The sequence below is a fragment of the Nanorana parkeri genome, unplaced genomic scaffold (genome assembly GCF_000935625.1).
Source record: "Nanorana parkeri isolate BGI_ZX_2015 unplaced genomic scaffold, ASM93562v1 scaffold52, whole genome shotgun sequence".
Taxonomy (NCBI): Eukaryota; Metazoa; Chordata; class Amphibia; order Anura; family Dicroglossidae; genus Nanorana; species Nanorana parkeri.
The window spans coordinates 1,625,797-1,645,997 of NW_017306320.1; the positions used below are offsets into that span (position 1 = coordinate 1,625,797).

Below are 20,201 nucleotides of genomic sequence, written 5' to 3' on the forward strand. Positions count from 1 at the left end.
TGTGAAATAGTGTTCAAATAGTAACATAAACAAAACTAAAATATATCAATGCAGGACTATTATGGACAGGTATTCACCAGTATATTAGGACTGAAATGACCTTTCTCATATATGCTGAAGTTTTGCCATTCTCTGTTTCCATTTTAAAGGATGCTATTGTCCAGTTAAGGAATATACACCTATATTTCAGTCCATCTATTGTCCTGCTAAGTCGTATACAAGGACATAAGATTTATAGGCATATTCACTGCAGGTAAATCAATCACTGTGATTTGAATCACTTGCAACAGAAAGATACATATGCAGTGAATGTTTAGTGAATGTAACAATTACTGCTTTATAAATATAAAATATACCCCTTAAAATATATCTACAACATATATACCTACTTTGTCCCCCTCAGTTTTGAAAAAAAAAAAAACAGCTGAAATGTGAAAGAACTACATTCTGATGTACAGAGCCTTGCTGACCATGTTATGAAGTTTACTGTAGTTGGGCACTAAGGTTGAATTCACACAGGTGGCAAAAGTGGCATGAAAAACAAGTGGATGACATTGCTGTGGCCACAATGCTTTGATATGTCATGTTTGGCAGGAGGTGCCAATGGCTAAACATGCCTATTGAAGACAATGAGACCGTGATCCAACTGCTTGTCAAGCACAGTATTGCTATGCAAAGCCCCCCTTGGGACCAGGAAAAAAGCAGGCATTTAGTAGGCACCAGCATTGCCTCCTGAATGCCTGCAACCTGCCACTCAGCTGCCTATGAAAAGCAATCCACCATGGATAAACATGGAGTTTACTGCCCCTTTGCTTTTCAGAGGGGCAATAAACTCTGCTGCCAACGTGAATGAGAACTAAGACAACACTGAAGTATTAAGAAAAACCAGGCTTCCTAGTCATCTGGCATTGTGATATGTGATCCCCTACTTCCTCAACCTTAGTAAGTCTAAGATTTCACAAGACTTTAGAGAAAGTAAGGAAACAAAAATAGTAAAACAATATCTGCCACCTGGGCTGCTATGGCTATAGTTATGCCACTAACCCCTATACCAGAAACAGTTTTAGGTCCCCTATTCTACTACTGCCTAAGTACAAACACCGATTGATGGCAAAGCATTGTGTATTTCTCAAAGGGGGTCCCAGAACACATCCAACCCACATCTACAATAAACTGACCCCCAAAATCCAGAAGGCCAGAAAGTGTAGATCCCTAAATTCCGGAAGTGCTGCTGTCTGCACAAATGTCCTCTATGACACCCCTAGGACAAGAATCGGGAGTATATTTCCCAGTCACAGATAGTTTGAGGGCTTGTTCACACATCATGCATGTGTTAATCACATGGTTCCATGCAATTAATGCACGCTACTGCACAACACATCTACTGTGCATAAATAAAGTGCAGGAGGTGCTTTGTATTGCCATTCATTTGAATGGCACCCCAAACGCATCTCCCACTCGCAATGCACTTGACTGGGCTGCAAGTGCAGCCCAGTTTCCAACTGCACTGCAAACCGTGCAATTAACGCATGTATGTGGTGTGAACAAACCCTTAAAGATGGCCCACTGCACCCAAAACTTTAAAAAAAAACATTAGGTCCAGCCTTTTCCTATAGGAAGTCTATTTTAAAGAACATTGTCTACCTTACAAATACAGAAAACATGCTTCAAAAAACAAACAAGCCATGGCAACATTTGCAGATGACAAATATGCACTAAAACCACTTCAGACAAGTCAAGAGTCATCTTTTCCCGCACAAAGCACGTAATCCCTAAACAAAGTGTTTACTGGCATTCCAGCTCAGAAATGTGATTATTAAGACCTATTTCCAAGCTGGTGAACAACGTCTGAAGATTTAACAAAGTAATCACTTGTTTGACTAGTACATTTAACACAATTTTTTGTTTTCTCCATTATTAAGGATGTGGAACCGGTTTCTGGCAGACAGCTTCATACTCTACCCTTATTTTATTGAAAACAAAAAGGTTCATTACAGCTTTTATTGCATTTAGAAACTGGCATGTAGTGATAGAGGACTGAACTTACACACACATTATAAATGTATTCATTTAAAGGAGAAGGCCAGGAAAAACAATATACAGTAACATGTTGTCTGAATGTCTCCTAGTTCTCTATTCACATATCCTGAGGGTGAAGCCATGCACAGGCATGGCAAAATCACATTGTGCCAGGAGAAGAACCCCACATTTCATATAAGTGGGGGTCAGGTTGGGGATGGGCATCTGGGGATGTGACCATGTTTCATGTTATGCCCTAAATATGGATGTAACATGAGACATGGTCTAAAAAGTAAACATAGCCTTTAAAGCACTCAATATAATGACACATGATTGCTGATTAGTTGGTAAAGGTAAAGTCCATCTTTAAAAAAAAAAATAATAACTTCAAACATATTCATAAAATAAAAAAATGGGCATTTATTATTTTTTTTGCATTGGCACCAGTAAAGCATTGCAACTGTGATCAGTGGATAATGAGTGTAATGCTCCTGCAGATTTTCCCTCCTGTCCCTGACCGTACCTCAGTACTGACACTCAGTAATACGCAAGGGAGGACGAATGAATGGACTACATGCGCGGTGACATCACAGCACTTATATTCCATGGAGAACTACAAGTCCCTCTGCTGAAGTGGCTGATGGGACTTGTAGTACCTCCCTTTCCAGATTCTCTTAAAGGATCTGTGAATGGGTGGCAGTGGTGTAGACGACACCATGTTTCATGTTACACTCTGAATATGGTTGTAACATGAAACATGGTCCAAAAAGTAATTTTAGCCTTTTCTACCTGTCATATTACTCCTTGCCTTATAACCGTGTATCCCTCAAGTATCTTTTTTGTTGCAGCTCTAATTGTTTCAACAATGTTTTGCTTTTGCTGAGAGACAGATAGAGATAAATTCAATTACAGGATGCTTACAGCCTTACACCACATACTTGATTATTTGTTATGGTTATAGATTCTAATTGTATTTCCAGTTTTAATTATTTAGAGGATAAAGGCTTAAATGGCTTGGCTTCTGTGCCAGAATTTGGCTGTCAGCGATATGTTATGGACAGAGGATTAGAAACATGCAGAGAGCTGTTATAAGAAGACGGTGATAATGATAATATAACACAGAAGGGGAAAGAAACATATGGAGATGTTTTGTTCTATTGACTCGTATCACTGTCAGTGAACTGCGAGAAAATTGCATACCTAATGTCCTGCCTTTTAAACTGATTGCTTTGTAGCTTCGTTTTATTGTTCTTTTGAGTGTTTGCTTTGAAGCTGTACCTCTGTGCAGTTTATTCATTTATAATACACTACTAACTATCACACAAAATGTAAAACATCCTATAATAACAGGCAGATCAAAACATTTTTTAAAGCTATGAGGACTTCAGACTCTTTGTAGAGCACTTCCTTGCGTGCTCGCTGGCTGAGCAAGGGGGACTACTAGGCTCTATATTATCCAGCTTGTCACCCAGCTCAGCAGTTGACTGAAGGTCTTGAAGAAAAAAATAAAAGGAAGTATTCCCTGCAAAAAGAAAGGAAACTAAGGTTCCCAGCATGGAGCTTAGGATCTTACTCCTCAATGCTAGACCAAAAAGTGAGCAAACTCAGGGGGAGGGGGTGACCACCAACAGGGGCTGTACTTTTGTTTTTTGCCTAGGTGTACTACTCCTGAAAGTGGCTCTATAACCCTATGGCCAGAGATTCAAGATCTCTGCTTTATTCAGGACGCAACAATTGGGCACGATTACATAATTTGTGCCAAAGTGGACCAGGAAGTGGAAAAAAAGAAATTGTAAATAAAATAAAAATATGTTTGTTTAGCTAATTAATGTAAAATGATAAATTAGAAAATGTCATATTAGCATGCAGAGTTGTATACTGATGTGATTTTTAGTGAAAGGGGGTAAAGGTCCATTTTATTAAAGAAAAGATAATAGACAGGGCCGGTGCAAGGATTTTTGCCTGCAAAGGTGCCACGAACGCGCCCTAAGACGGCTGCCTATGCACCACACTTGTAGTCAAGGGTGTGACGCAGAGGTCAGGGTGTGACGCACAGTACAGAAGTCAGGGTGTGATGCACAGTACAGAGATCAGGGTGTGACGCACAGTACAGAGGTCAGTACACAGTTCAGAGGTCAGCGTTTAGTATGTAACGCAGTTCAGAGGTCACAAAGAAAGTACAAGGAATTAAAGTTGCTTTGTCCTCTTCTTCTCCTGGTGATGGTGGGGGGAGCAGCATGGTTTCCTACACGTTCAGCCGGCTCCAGGTGCTCTCTCTCCCGCGCAGCAGAAGACAACCAACTGCAGTTCGGCAGTCTTCCTCTCCCACCAATGGCAGCTGAGGTGAGCGGAGGAAACTGCTGTGACCTCCCAGGAGCCAGATTGAAGCGGGCACAGACGATGGCAGTCAAGCTTCTTGTTCTCTTCTCCCCACTGCAGTCTTAAAGTCAGAGCAGTCTTAAAGAGGCCCTCCTCCCAGTCCACATCTTTCGGGCGTTATTAATCTGAGTTGCCCCGCTCAGAATGCCTGTCGCTTGCGGCCATATTGAGTGGGGCACTCAGATTAATAACGTGCTGGATATGCCCGCTTTGTGGAGCTGAAGCTGCAGCAGCCGGGAGGAGAGAGAGGGAGCGCATAGAGATGTGATCGCCACTGCCGCCACGGCCACCTTAAAGAAGCCCCCCTGCCAGTCCGCATCTTCCCCCCACGGCGCCCTTAAGCAGCCTGCTTGTAGAGTAGCGCTGGCTCTGATAATAGATATGAGGACTCCAAACTCTTTGTAGAGCACCTCCTCATGGGTGAGCTAGGGGGATTTCAAGTATCTATATTATCCAACTTGTCACCCAGCTCAGCAGTTGACTGAAGGTCTTGAATAAAAAACCCTGAAAAAGGAAAGTAATGCAGCCAGCACATCTAAGGATTGGTAATCCACAATTAGGGATACTTTTCCAGCTCCAAGACTAGAAAAATTCTGAAGTTAGGAGGTAGCTGTAATTTTTAAGGAGCATACGGCGCTCCTGGGATTTGTACATCCTTGTTTTAATGTATGATTTTTATTTAATAAAAATACATTAGGGATGCCCTGATACCATTTTTCCAAGTACAAGTACCAATACTTGTCCAAGTACTTACAAGTACAAGTACAGATACATTTTTGTTTAATGTCATGTGAGAGTTTTTCAAAAACAATATCGACTAATGATTTCAGGACAGTGGTGGAGTACCAGAGCTAGATCCCAGCTGCAACCTCTGCAACCCTGGTAGTTCTCGTAAAAATGCCAAGTATCAGCACTGGTATCTGAACTGGTATCTGAAAATCCCTATCTGCAATATATTATTTTGTTGCTCTTGGGTTTAGTTATGCTTTAAGAGAGACTCTGCATAACATCTGAGAGACTCCGAATGCCTGCTTTGTTTCGTTTTGTGCATTATCCAGTAGCATTAGGCAAAAACTAGCTTCTGTAAGGATTCCGTGCCCAATCTTGGTCTGCAACCCTAAACTACTGTTCCCAGATTGTTCACCTTACTTATTGCAACAAATATTAAACAGTCGCCATGTCCCTTGAGTGTAGATGTGCCATATATTTGGGAAACAAATCTATTCTACAATAAATAAGTTCTCTGTGGGGAGGAGGGTGTCTGCTGTTAGCTGCCGCAGTCATTCCTATGCACCAGCAGAGAGTCTGGTCACGTGTGTCACCTGCTGGGAACCATATGGTATCTGAGACACAATTTATAATACACTGCATCTAATGGCACAGCTGATTATAGTTCTAAACCAATTAACAATTGTGTATCTTTTTCTGAATTAAGAAGGTTGCTAACATGCAAAGTATCCAATCTATTAAAGCAGACAACCACTGTAATTTATTGTCTGCCCTGATTTAAAGTACATCTAAACCCTAACTGGATGACATTTAGTGTGTTAAAACACCATGTATCATAAAGAATTGCCTTTTCTTTTTATAAAATACTGCTTCATCTTTGTAATCCCTTTTTGTACCTAAGTATTGCTAAGCTTGTACAGCCTCTTTTAGCCACTTCTGTGTACTTGCCCCAGCATCATCTGCACATTATTGCTCTGGACTGGCTTCCTGGAAGTGACAACAATAGACCATGCATGAGCAATGTGTGTCGACACAGCTACTTTCCATCAAAGGCACGTGACATGGTCACAATTCAAGAGCATAATTGAAACACAGTTGTGATACTAGAACAGGAAGTGCCTTAATTAAAAAAAACATAATGGCAGGATTACAAGGAATTTTTTAAAATAAAAGCTGCAGATTAAAAGGTGAAAAGATTACAAATTATATCAAAATGTTAAAGCTGACATGAGATTTCAGGGATTAGATTTAGGTCTACTTTAGTATAACTGGGAGTCAGTGACACCTTTACTGGGTCTGTCCACAATGTCCTAAAGCGACCCTGTCACTATATAAAAACTTTAAAACCAAAGCATACCTGTTAAAGAAGAAAGGACATACTAACCCTTCCTGCTGCTCAGGCCAACAAACCAGCACTGCTCTGATACTAAGAAATATTCTGCTGAAATATGAACGGAAACCAACACTTCCAGGAGTATCAGTCTCCTGACTTCCTAGCAGCCCTCACTGATTTCTCCCTCTGATCTCAAAAATGCTGAAATATAGCAAACACTGGTCCTCCTACTGTTTTTGTGGGCAGCACACTGCATTTTGTTCACTTTGAGCCCATTTTCAAGAGCGCTGTTTGTCCATTTACAGTTTTTTCCCTCTGATCTCAACCCATTATAGGACACACTAGTGACAATACGCAGACCCTTATTGGCCTAATTATAATTTTTTTTCTTTAATGAAACAATGATAAAAAAATTTGTCAAATGTAAAATGACCAAACACAAAAAACATTCAAACACACAAAAAGAAAAAAAAAGGAAAAATCACAAACTGATATAGCACTAAATGAAAATAAACTACCCTAAATACGCCAAAAACACCTGTTACTGTAAATAAAAAACAAGCACATTTAACCTTGCTTAATAATTTTCTACAAAATCACCCCACTCATCCCCACAAACTACTAATATTCAGCCCAAATTCCTTGCCTAGGCTCCACTCGTGGCCCATTATTTCAGCCTCTTTTGTTTATCTGGATCCTTTTCAGCTGTTGAAACTAAAAAGAGTTCAGTGATATGTAACACAATTAATAAATGGGACGGTAGAATTATTTATGAGAAAAACGCTTGCCAAATTAACTCTGTTTACTTTAGAAACTGGAGGTCTAAAGGACACAGATAATTAAAACTGACAAAAATGACATGTTTTCATCAAATGACATAACTTGGAAATGTCCTTGATGATTTGCATGGATTAGTGAGTTTTCTGAAAAGTAACGATATTTCTGTGTAATTTAGCGTAGAGAAAACAGTGCCAGCCTGGGATTTGAACAGTTCTATTGTACATGTTCTTAAAGTTCTTTGTTATATAGATATGTAGGAATGTTACCAGCAGAGGAGAGTCTACTTGGGCCTTTGCCTTGTAATTAATTTAAAGGAATCAAGCAGTCCATAGAGGTTGCTCACACGGCAGACCACACAATTTCCCGGAATGTATCAAAACAAACAGGAAAAAAAAAGCCACCCCAGTTGAATAAAGTACTTTTAGCAGAAAGAGAGAAGCATTGTTGTATATTATCATGGTTAGGACTCACACACAGGACAGTTGGAGCATCAAAACCTAAATTATCTTTTGAGGTCTTTCATTGCATGCACCCCAAAAATGCTCTTACAGGCTTCAAATCTCTATTGAAAATATTCCTTTCCGAACAGCGCATCTTTATAGGGCAAAAAGGCATCACAGAGCACCGCATGGGTGCCAAGTATTCCCAGAAATGCTTTCTATTTTCCCTCTAGCTGCTCTAGCTTTACTTAAAGAAGAACTCCGGGCAAACAAAAAACTTACCCTTGCAGTGGGGCTACCTCCACACTGAAAGAGTTAAGTGCTTGTTTTAGTCTAGGGGCTGGAATAAAGAAGATTTACTTACCTTATCCCAGCTTCCTCTGGGCTTCTAGATCAACCCCAGCAGCCTCTTCTCCCTTGAGCTCCAGTGGTCTAATATGCATTGACATGCATTATACGTGAGGGACATTTTATAGCCGGAGCAGGGAGGGGGAGAAGTGAATTCTGACCGCTGTGGGGATCAGGCAAGTAAAACAGTTTATTTAATTTCCCTATCAAACTGAGCACTTTTTTCCCCCTTCCCAATCCTGCTGTAGGGACTTAAATTATGTCTCTTAATCCGATCTTCTTCTTTTCTGTAGTTTTTAGCTGTCCCTCCAGCGCTGGTGCGGGTGTCCGATCCAGCCCTGACTCATCTGCCTTCCTCTTCGCTCATGTCTCACGGAGTCTGTGCGGGTGCACGCAGCTTCATATACTTACCTTGTGCCTCTCCTCGTCTCCCTGCCGAACATCTGAACTGCGCATGCGCCCGCCCCAAGATCCTTTATGGCCGCCCGAGAAATTTTCAGATGTTCAGACGGGAGGACGCGGCAGAGACACAGGTAAGTATTAACCCTTTGAAAAAGTTTTTTTTTTTAAATCATTTTGCATATATCTACTGCATGCTAGCAGTGGATATACGCAAAAACATGCACAGGGATTAATAACCATTTAACCCTTAAAGCGAGGGTAGCCCAACTGAAAGGTTATGTTTTTTATTTGCCCAGAGTTCTCCTTTAACAAATTAGATGTTTTCAGATGTTCAGACGGGAGGACGCGGCAGAGACACAGGTAAGTATTAACCCTTTGAAAAAGTTTTTTTTTTTAAATCATTTTGCATATATCTACTGCATGCTAGCAGTGGATATACGCAAAAACATGCACAGGGATTAATAACCATTTAACCCTTAAAGCGAGGGTAGCCCAACTGAAAGGTTATGTTTTTTATTTGCCCAGAGTTCTCCTTTAACAAATTAAGGCATGTATAACAAACTTTTTAATATCCAGCAACAGTATTGTTACATCCCCTACCACTATTATTATTCTCCCCATCCAGCATGAAATTACAACAGCAAAGTAATGTATCCTCCTTCCAGCTTTGCAGAGGACATTCAGCTACACTCACCATCCAGCTACTTCTTTGTGCAATTTCCTTCTTGATTGAAAGTGGTCAACATGGTGTAATTAAAAAGCCAAGTAATGGAACATCTTATATAGACTGAATGGATAAGCACGCCAGGCCAGAGATGGCATTCCAGATATGAATTTCTATTTGTCATAACAAAATAGTTTAGCAAGAGTTGACAACCAGGGGGTTACACATATCCAGAGGTGTATGCACAAATTCCTGTCCATCAGGACTATAGGTAAATGTAAATACAGTATATGAAACATGACTCAATCCGATATTTTTTTATGTGTTCCTGTACAAAAGTTGCAGTGTTTCAGTGTAACCAACACTAAATGTTTCTGCTGTGATTCTGCAAAGTGGCTAGAATGGCAGTGTACTCAAATGGCAGTCACCAGCCTGAAAAATGGAGCATGTGAAACCAACCTTTATGGGATTTTCACATTTTTACACACTTGTGACTTGACAACTGGATATGGACATTTTTTATGTACAGCTGTAGCTATATGTATAGAAAACATGCAGTCAGCATCTCTGCTGAATAACAACTGAGATAAAACTAACTATATGCAATGAGTAAGAGGACCAATGAAAAACAATCACTCAATGGATCTATTAAACAGGAAGCACAGATTACCCAAATAATAAGCAAACAGGGCTGCCCCATAAACATATATATTTACAAACTACAACATATTCACATTCGATATACATGTATAGAGGATACATATAATAAACACACAGATTTGTAAATATAAAGGCATACAAATAGAGGTATTCAGCCTGTTATAGAAGGGCACATTAAATAAAGATAATATTAGAGCAGCGTTTTTCAACCACTGTGCCGCGGCACACTAGTGTGCCGTGAGATATTTTCTGGTGTGCCGTCAATAAATCGTTAATTTCTTTGATCGATCAAAATTATTTTGATCGATCAAAGTTACTCACAAGACGGGAGGACGCGGCAGAGACACAGGTAAGTATTAACCCTTTGAAAAAGTTTTTTTTTTTAAATCATTTTGCATATATCTACTGCATGCTAGCAGTGGATATACGCAAAAACATGCACAGGGATTAATAACCATTTAACCCTTAAAGCGAGGGTAGCCCAACTGAAAGGTTATGTTTTTTATTTGCCCAGAGTTCTCCTTTAACAAATTAAGGCATGTATAACAAACTTTTTAATATCCAGCAACAGTATTGTTACATCCCCTACCACTATTATTATTCTCCCCATCCAGCATGAAATTACAACAGCAAAGTAATGTATCCTCCTTCCAGCTTTGCAGAGGACATTCAGCTACACTCACCATCCAGCTACTTCTTTGTGCAATTTCCTTCTTGATTGAAATTGGTCAACATGGTGTAATTAAAAAGCCAAGTAATGGAACATCTTATATAGACTGAATGGATAAGCACGCCAGGCCAGAGATGGCATTCCAGATATGAATTTCTATTTGTCATAACAAAATAGTTTAGCAAGAGTTGACAACCAGGGGGTTACACATATCCAGAGGTGTATGCACAAATTCCTGTCCATCAGGACTATAGGTAAATGTAAATACAGTATATGAAACATGACTCAATCCGATATTTTTTTATGTGTTCCTGTACAAAAGTTGCAGTGTTTCAGTGTAACCAACACTAAATGTTTCTGCTGTGATTCTGCAAAGTGGCTAGAATGGCAGTGTACTCAAATGGCAGTCACCAGCCTGAAAAATGGAGCATGTGAAACCAACCTTTATGGGATTTTCACATTTTTACACACTTGTGACTTGACAACTGGATATGGACATTTTTTATGTACAGCTGTAGCTATATGTATAGAAAACATGCAGTCAGCATCTCTGCTGAATAACAACTGAGATAAAACTAACTATATGCAATGAGTAAGAGGACCAATGAAAAACAATCACTCAATGGATCTATTAAACAGGAAGCACAGATTACCCAAATAATAAGCAAACAGGGCTGCCCCATAAACATATATATTTACAAACTACAACATATTCACATTCGATATACATGTATAGAGGATACATATAATAAACACACAGATTTGTAAATATAAAGGCATACAAATAGAGGTATTCAGCCTGTTATAGAAGGGCACATTAAATAAAGATAATATTAGAGCAGCGTTTTTCAACCACTGTGCCGCGGCACACTAGTGTGCCGTGAGATATTTTCTGGTGTGCCGTCAATAAATCGTTAATTTCTAAACGTGAACGCGTATATTCTTTATTGTGTTCATATTTTATATCAGTGCCCTGCAACTTTTCATGATGCATCAGCCCTATCCCCTGACATACATTTTTTGTTACCATCCAATCACTTTCCTGGTTTTACAAAGCAGGGTCTTTGTTATTACTATTAGTCAGGAAAACTATATACCCACCAATGGAAAAACTTGCATTTAGTATTAGTAAATACCACTGACCTCTGTACGGGTCCTGGAAAGTTCCCCATCTCCTCTTGTTCTGCAGTGTCACTGAGTAAAACCTACACAAGAAAGCAAGGCAAGACACAGGTAAGAAGATAAACAACTTTTAAATGCACACTACATAGTGTGCTTTATTAATCTAGGGCTACATTTTCATCCATACATGTTCCACACGTTAATGTTTTAAGGAAGTGCATTTTAAACATGCTTAGGTGTGTTTTATATGGACTCATTCCTAGGGTAGCTGCATTTTGCTGAAAACTGCACAGTCCAACAGGACTCTGGCTTATTCAGACCTATACCTTTGCAACAGGAAAAGCAAAGCTCATGCTCCCTGCCATTTAGAGAGGTCTAGCTCTCTAAAGGGGTGCATCCAACTTCTACAGAGAGACGTTGGATGCACCCAGAAAAGGGGGCTTCCAACTTCTACTTTCACACAGGCAACAAGGGTTCTTCCCAGCAGCGTACTGGTAGGAGACATGTTTTTTCTACTTAGGATTAGTCTGCTTTCTAAAGGAAATGAACCATAAGATTTCGCACACCTTTTGTTCTGAAGCATCTAGGATGATTTAAAATAAAAGTTCAATTGGGCTTACTCTCAATTCAAAAATGCAGATGTGTAAATGCAACCCTAAACACACTTTTAAGGCATCTTCTGCATTAGTAAACGAAGATTCAGAGAACAGCTACGATAGTCTCATATATTATAATCAATAAGAGAGGTAGAAGAATGGTCTCCGGACATGGAAAATTTAATTGTGTGTTTAAAACTTATTACATTTTTGTTCTCAAACAATTATAGTTGGGTGAAAAAAATAAGGAATTAAATAGAGTTAGGGAATGATCATTATAACTGCCTGAAAAGACACTAACATTATTGTATGATACAAAAGAAGCTTCACGGCTGATGCCACGATCATCTTTAGCTAGCTTTAACTAAAGCTGTAAATAAAATTTTGTAGGTTTGTCAAAATCGTCTAATACAGTTATGATTACAAATTACCTCCATGCTGTGTATCTCCACAAGTGCAGGCTGACCTTCATCTGGGAAATTGGGACACACTCTAACCAGCTGTCCCCGAGCACCAAAACACACCGTTACATGTGGGAGAGAAAACTTCATTGGAGCTGTAGGCTGAGGTGTGCATTCCAGAGTCTCTTTAAATAAATTATAAATTATATGTATTACTTAAATTAGTTTGATGTTAAAGAGAAACTCTGTATAAGGGAATACTAGGATATCATTTCATATTGTGGACCTGTTGAAATCACAATATATAAGCTTTACCTGCTTTGCTTGCAATGCAAAAAGAACTACAGGGCAGTTTGATCATCTAAAAAAAATGGCATCTCCATGCACTCTAAAAGAAGAATAAGAAGAGACCCTACTGCATCATGCCACAAGGGCGTTTTCATGATTCAGACCTACAGTTATGACTTCCTGGTGGATAAATACTAACTTGTGTGCTGTGACTTCAGTTATGAGTTAAATATCTATTTAAATTGATTTACTATTCAAAGTCATAAAGTGGTATAACATGTGTTAGTTAATAGGCATACAATATATCAAACAAATGAGCATATGTATAAAATGCCCAAAGAAAGAACCATTACAACCATAGTCTTGACATTTTAAAAGGAGTAGTAAGAGCAAAGATGAGGAGAGGTATAGATATGTAAAATTAGTAAAGATCTCGGACTTCCCAAAGTCTAGGAGACAGACCACTGGCTCCCTGCCAAAGCGGAAAAACAAAAAGAGGAGAGGAAAAAGAGAAAGAAAAAAAAGTATATTGAATATATTTAACACAGACATGCTAAATCCATTCAGAACTAGGCAACCACCTATTATAATTTACTGTAGTACTGACTTTCCAGTAGCCACAATGGTATCAAAAACTCTATGAGGAAGCCAAAAGTTTATAACCTGTCCAAGGGATGATAAAGCTGGAAAATTCAGGTGCCTCCGCATGTTTAGTTTATTTACACAGCACCCCATTTATAAGAAAATAAGGACCACACTACTGAATTTATGAAAATACACTTTTTTCAGGAAGTGTTATTTGCCGGTTTCCATTAGTTTTTATCTTATTCAGACGGCAAGCAAAGTTTCCTTGTATTTTCGTGGAAGATATATTCTAAACAGTGACCTAAACTCTTATGGCTGCACAGCCATGTCCTCCTTGGCTCCATATTGGGTAAAGTAAAAGGGGTGGTATTACTGGCCTATAGGAAAGCAAGAACAGTGGGAAGGAGTCAGCCACACCATGACGACAGGAAATCTGGTAATTGTTTTTAATTGAGTGCTCTTGATTTTTGGGGAAACAAGCAATACTCAGATATGTTAGATATTTATGCAGGTAAGACAGATGTCCATTTTATCATCCCATGATCAGGTTACATAAATTGACCATTCATGAAACTGTGATAACAAAAATGTGTGAGTACCTATGTACTTAAATCTAATGACCATTTATCTAGTATAGTAAACTCTGCTAAGGCATTTTTTTAGGAGGAAACAGAAAGGTGGTGTTATTTGTTTAATTTACATTCATCCTGAAATAAGATTATATCAGGAAAGTAGAACTGAATGAATGATGTTTGGTAGCCAGATATAAATTTAGATGATACATACAGTATAACAATACTTATGAAAATTTTTTATGGAATAAGTTATGCAGATATGGTATAGGAGCCTTTATGCTATCTTTATAGAAAATGTTATACATTTTCATTATTTAGAACAGTGCCCCTTTAAATAGTGTTGGTCAGGCAAAGCAAACTATAGTAGGGATTGTTTTGTCCTGCACTGGATTGCCTAGATTAGACTTGGCTTTTACTGTGAAAACCCGAGATAATGGGCTGAGATGAAAGGCAAGGCTTGTGATTGTTTCATTAAAAAGAAGGCATGTTGCTTAATTTGTTCAATAACGCTGCAGCAAAGGCCTTTTGGGTATTGCAGAAATTTTAGAGTAACTATAATGATTAAAGAGGAAAGCTTGCATTTCTTTCTCAGCTTTGTTATATGCTGTTCAATAGTCAGGGATTTTAATTTCCATAATTAAATGTTGTTTGATGTCTTTCACTTTGAATTAGATTGTATTTTAAACTTTTATTAAAACGCCACTTTTCTGTTTTTAAAAATGCAGAATTGCTCTGTTCTGCTTTCAGATCAAAATCCTGGGAGAACACAACGTTTTATCACAGCATTATCAATGCTACAATAGTTTGCAAGGCTAAACACATAGCACTGTAGACACAGAACCTCTAGCGCCTTGAGTTGAGGAAATATTACCAGAAAGCTATGCTACCATAAACAGAATTAGAGGCATGCTAACAGGGGCACCATTTTACCACAAGTTACCCATTGGTTATAGTACAGAGGAAGGGCCATTAGCAGTGGCCCACACTTACATTGTTAACATAGATTCCAGGTTACATGGGTGCCATACTGCCACATAGGTCAAGTAAAATATACATAATGTTATTATAGGTGGCTGTGTTACAGAAAGGACATGTTACTAAAGGGCCATGTCTCAGATCAGTGCATCAGGTATCACTGTGTCCAAGAACCACACATTCCTGCCATTATCTATATTTATTAACACCATAGGTCTAGCTTTAGCCATAGCAGACCAAAAAGTACACATAAGGCCCCTTCTTTCTCCTACGCAAAGAATGCCCTTAATTGACTCAGGGACAGCTGCATGCCAATTTGCATTTCCTCTTTGTAGCATTCTACTGTCATAAAGGTTGGGCATAATATAAAATTATATTTCAAAGGAACTTGTCAAGACAGAAATACAGTAAACATTATAGCCAATTTGTTTTGCTCCCATTTTTATCCTTTGAGTATGGACCTGAAACAAGTGTGTGCATATCACTTCACTGGAGGCACGGTTGTTCCAGGTCTGAAATTCATCAAGTGATGAAAGATAAGCATAACAACCCCTTAAAATGCAATTCAAAATCAAATCAGTAGCAAAGGCACCTTCAACATTCCAATACTAAAAATCATATGTACCTAATATAGAACAAAGACGTCAACAAGGCTGAAGAAAAGAATAAGGGTTGTGTGTCTCTATGGATTGTGAGAAGTTTGGGCTAGTGCATATATCTACATGCATGTTCATTTTATTGTGGAATGCCACTGTTTTATGACTCAAAGCCCGTATTAGTGTTTAAAATAAAGTTTACTATGTTTTTATATATTTTTCAAAAATGTCCTTTTAAAGTGGCACTCATACAAAATGTAAAATTAGAAACAAATATTTCCCAGTAAAGAAGAGACATTATAACCATCTGTCCAACTGTCTGTCTGTGCTGCTGATATTCATTCACTTGTTGAGCTATAGTGCCGGGAAAAAACTCTTTTGCCAACACACTCCCAGGAGTGTCAGATTCCTGGTCCCATGCCAAGTGTTGTGATTCCTTCAGCTGGACCCTATGTAACTAGTGTGTCCTGCATTAACATAGTGGCCGGGGGAAGAAACCACACTGCATGGTGGTGTAGGGCCAAGAACCCAATACTTGTGAAGAGGATTATCCAAGCACCATAGCTATTGAACAGAGCAAATAGCTTTAGCACAGACAACAGGACAGGTAAATATAATATTTCTTATAGTCTAAAATAATATTTCTGTTACAAGGAGTATTATTTGCTGAATTCCACAATGATTGCTTACAGTGTATAATTCAAAGAATTAAGAGAACTATGGCCAAACCTTTTTTGGGGACCCAAAGTCAGCAAATAGTGGGCTCTATATGCTAAGAGCCCAGAGCCACGGAGCAGCAGGGAAAGATTGTCGGGATCCACCCTGCTGCCTCTCTAGAGCCAGAACAAGCTGTGCCTGTCCCTCCCCTTCAGCACTGGAGGAGCAGAGAGGGAAGGTGGGAATCCTTACTGGGAGTGCTGACTGATAGTCACCGCTCTCTGCAGGGAGAACTGAGTGATCAGCAGTTTGTGATCGCTCAGTTTTGGAACTATAGAGCCAGCGTGTTACAGTTGCAGTGTCACAAGCTGGCTCAAACTATTGGGAAGAGTGCATCTTACTGTCCTAATAGTTCTCCTTTAGGATCTCTTTGGCAACTCCAATACACCTTTGTTTGGGTGTTTCCTCCCATCTCCAAAAAATATATACTTAGAACAAAGAGACAGTGATCCCTCTCATACTTGTCACAGGAGGAGTACAGACCTGAGAGCTGAAGCAATGAGATTGCACCACAGTCTGCAACATACTTTTTAGAAATGAACTAGGTTTCTAACTCTCCCGCATCTAGCAATGCTGAAATACCAATTTTGTGCTGACTGACTTTCGTAAAATTGAACTGTGACACAGTTCTCTTTGTACCCTTTGCGTTGTACTATGATTACTGCATTATTGTGAAATTACTAAAGTAACTTTTTCTAAACTTTTTTGATTCTTAAATAATTTTTATAAAAGAGGTTTATAAGAGTAATTAGGATTTGTAATAATGAAATGTAAGGTTAGTGTTTCAGTCTTATTATTTGCTGTGGCTATTCTATGTTGTGGTCCAGATTATACAAATCCTTCACTACTATCATTATATTAAAAAAAAACTCCTCACTTACCATCCTGTAATGAATTCCAGGAGCCAATGACATCTGCCGGATCATGCATGTACTGACTCAACTCATAACTACTAGATGACATACCAGAATCACGGTACTGAGAAAGCATACTGGGTTCAGTTGAGCTGAAAGACGGCTGGGATAGAGAAATATAAGTAGACATCACAAATATATATATAAAAGATAAAGGGATATAAACAATGTTACTTTCTTGTCCCCAAACTATCCTATGTAAGCAAGGGTGTCCATATCTATCACTGCCAATATCTAACAAGCTTGCAACAGCTGTATGGAAAGCTGGCTAACTGGTTATTATATATTTCAGTATGTATCTGCTAAATAACAGCAATGTCAATGCACATTTGGCTACTGAAATATAACAGAATGATCTGTATGTGATTGCCTAGTATCCTTAAATTAGCGACAACACCCTTTGTTTTTATTTGCAACTGAAGTCAATTCTAATTCTACCTTATAATTCCAGGAACAGTCCGTGTAGGTTTGTCCTGCTCTTTTATTCATCAAGACAGCAAAGAAACACACCATTTAAATGCAGGAGGGCTTTGTACAGCAAGTCCATAGCATAAAATAAATGAAACATCTGCTCATCTGAGCCACTTAAAAAAACTCATGTCAGTTCTTGACTAAAAGGGTGCACCCTAATGGGTTCCCCAAAACACACAGGTAGCTCTTGTACCTTTTAGTGTTCTGCCAGCAGTCAGACTTTTCACTCTACAGCAGGCTCCAACAGCTAAGAGTGAGAGTACCCAGAACATCAGTCAGCTCACATATAAAAAGAGCCATGGACAGCTGAAGCTAATAAAGAGGTCTGACTACTAGGTAAGATGTGGACCTAGGAATGGAGGCTTTTCCCACCCAAAGTTCAACAAAGTCTCATGGGCTCAAAAAGCTTTGTAGAGTTTGTTTTCTCCATGTTTCTCCAACACAAACTCTGTAGCTCCTCACATTGTGAATGAAAATAAGCAAATTGTAATAACTAACAATAACCAAGGTTTCATTTGACCACTTAAAAAAGGGTTCTGTCTGGTTACTATGGGTTACTGCAGTATACATCATTAATAGATCTTCACAATACTAAAAAAAATCCCATTTGTAGTTTGAAAGAAATGTTCTGTTTAAAATGACTGCATCATTCTGTCGTCCTGTTTAAAGTTGCTGTATTATTCTATGTTTGCCGCTATGTTTCAGTGTTAACAAAGTGCTTATTTTTCATATCTTCCTTTGTAGTAATTAAACAATATTTATGATATATTAAATATCCACTAAATAATATGAAATGTTAATATTCACATTCATTAAAATAACCAGATATGTGAGGCAGGCAGTTAAAGTTGTTACTCTGCTTCTTATTGAGAAATCAATGGAAACATAATATTAAAAAATGTTCTGAGCCAGAGGCAGATATGTAAAGCAGGCATCTAAAGGTGTTATTCAGTTTGCTTTTGTAAATCAATAATGAGATAATATTTTAAAAAATGCTCTGAGCTGCAGGCAGATACAGTAAGTAACACAGGCACCTAACCATACATGTATGTTTAATCACAGAGCTGAAGTCAGAAGAGATCTAGTTATCAAAAGAAGACTTTAGTTACTGATGTTGTGATGGCCCCACCTCCTCCCTCCTTCTGAGCTCTACGATTGGTTATTTGCATATTGGAGCTCCCTGGGCTTTGAGGCTGCTATGGAGCTCCACAATGTATATGGTGTGCAGATGTCTGCTTTTACATATCTGCCTTCAGCTTAAAAAAAAAATCATATTATGTTTTTATTGATTTCTCAACAAATTAAAATAACTTGTGCATTCATCCAGTACAAAAGTCTACACAGGCTCACTTTAAATGTACTTTAAGTCAATTTCCAAATAGTGTAAAAGGAGGTTCTGAGGCGGGTGGTGGAAAGTTTGTCTGCCCCAGGGCCCTCTTAGTAAAAAGTAGTGTTTTTGTTTCTACAAGGACCTTGTACACTCTCTTTTCACTCACAGTCAGATAAAATCACTCCTTGAGTATGTTATGACTTTACAATATATAGGCAAAAAAATACTATTATGTCAGTCATCTGTTACAATATGTAGGCAACAAAAAGAAAATCATTGCAATACAGTAAACTCCCAGTTACCCGGCACCCACAGGATCGGTAGGTGCCGGATAACTGTAGTTTCTTGATGCTTCGGAGTTAATAGTAACTCTCAAACAAACCCCCACAGTGCCTGGCTAGCTTCCGCAGCTGACAGGTGAATGTAAGCAGCAGGGAGCAATAGCCAGACTGCTATTGGCTATTTCAAATTACAATAGCCAATAGCAGGCTGGCTATTGAAACCCCGCCCAGTGAACAGAGAAGCAGACCTGACAGAGAAAGTTCTCTCTCAGCTCTGCTCCTCTGCTTAGTGGGCAGATACAATAATCACCCTGCTATTGGCTAATTGCAATTAGCACGAAATAAATGTAGCTAACAACTTTTTAGTGTGCATCAAACCACCAGCAAAAAAAAACAAAATCAAGGACATTTTAAGTTTAGTGCTGCTAGGCTGTAGTCAGTCTAGGCTTTAATTGAACATTCTGCTTTTTTGCAGGTTTTCCTCAAAGTTCAGGTTGTTGTTTGCTTCTGCCTGCTGTTGGCAATTGTCCTTGGCAATAGTGTAAGGAGCTGACCTGAGTTAGGAATATTTATATCTCTCTGACCAACCACTAGAAGGTTTATTGCCAGTTTTACATGCTGGGGAAGGACATAAAGACACCTCCTTGAAGCTCTAACCTTTCATTCCCTGCCTGGTGAGATGTGTGTAGCTGTGTCCACCCTTGTCTACTGGACTGCTGCCAAAAGAGGAGCCTGTGTTGGAGGTCTTTACTTCCCACGCCTGCTGCCTGGAGAGGGTGATGCTGAAAGAGTGGTACTGTGTGTGAGGAGCCTGGAAGATTTTTTTCTATATTGCTGGAGGGTACATTTAGCAGTAATAGAGCAGGAAGAGCCTGGGTGGAGCATTTTGAATAAAGGCTTTGTTGCTGAAGAGTGTCTAGAGACCT

General features: G+C 38.9%; 1 protein-coding gene across 1 annotated transcript in view; it reads right to left on the reverse strand.

The window, feature by feature from the left end:
- SEC16B (SEC16 homolog B, endoplasmic reticulum export factor) overlaps positions 1-20,201 on the reverse strand; it is a 134,660-nt gene that overhangs the window by 92,565 nt on the left and 21,894 nt on the right. The window contains exons 6-8 of the mRNA XM_018575097.1: positions 17,161-17,296; positions 12,574-12,728; positions 11,568-11,629 (exon numbers count right to left, since the gene is read on the reverse strand). Coding sequence (XP_018430599.1) covers positions 11,568-11,629; positions 12,574-12,728; positions 17,161-17,296 — 353 coding nt within the window. The remainder of the gene's footprint in view (positions 1-11,567; positions 11,630-12,573; positions 12,729-17,160; positions 17,297-20,201) is intronic.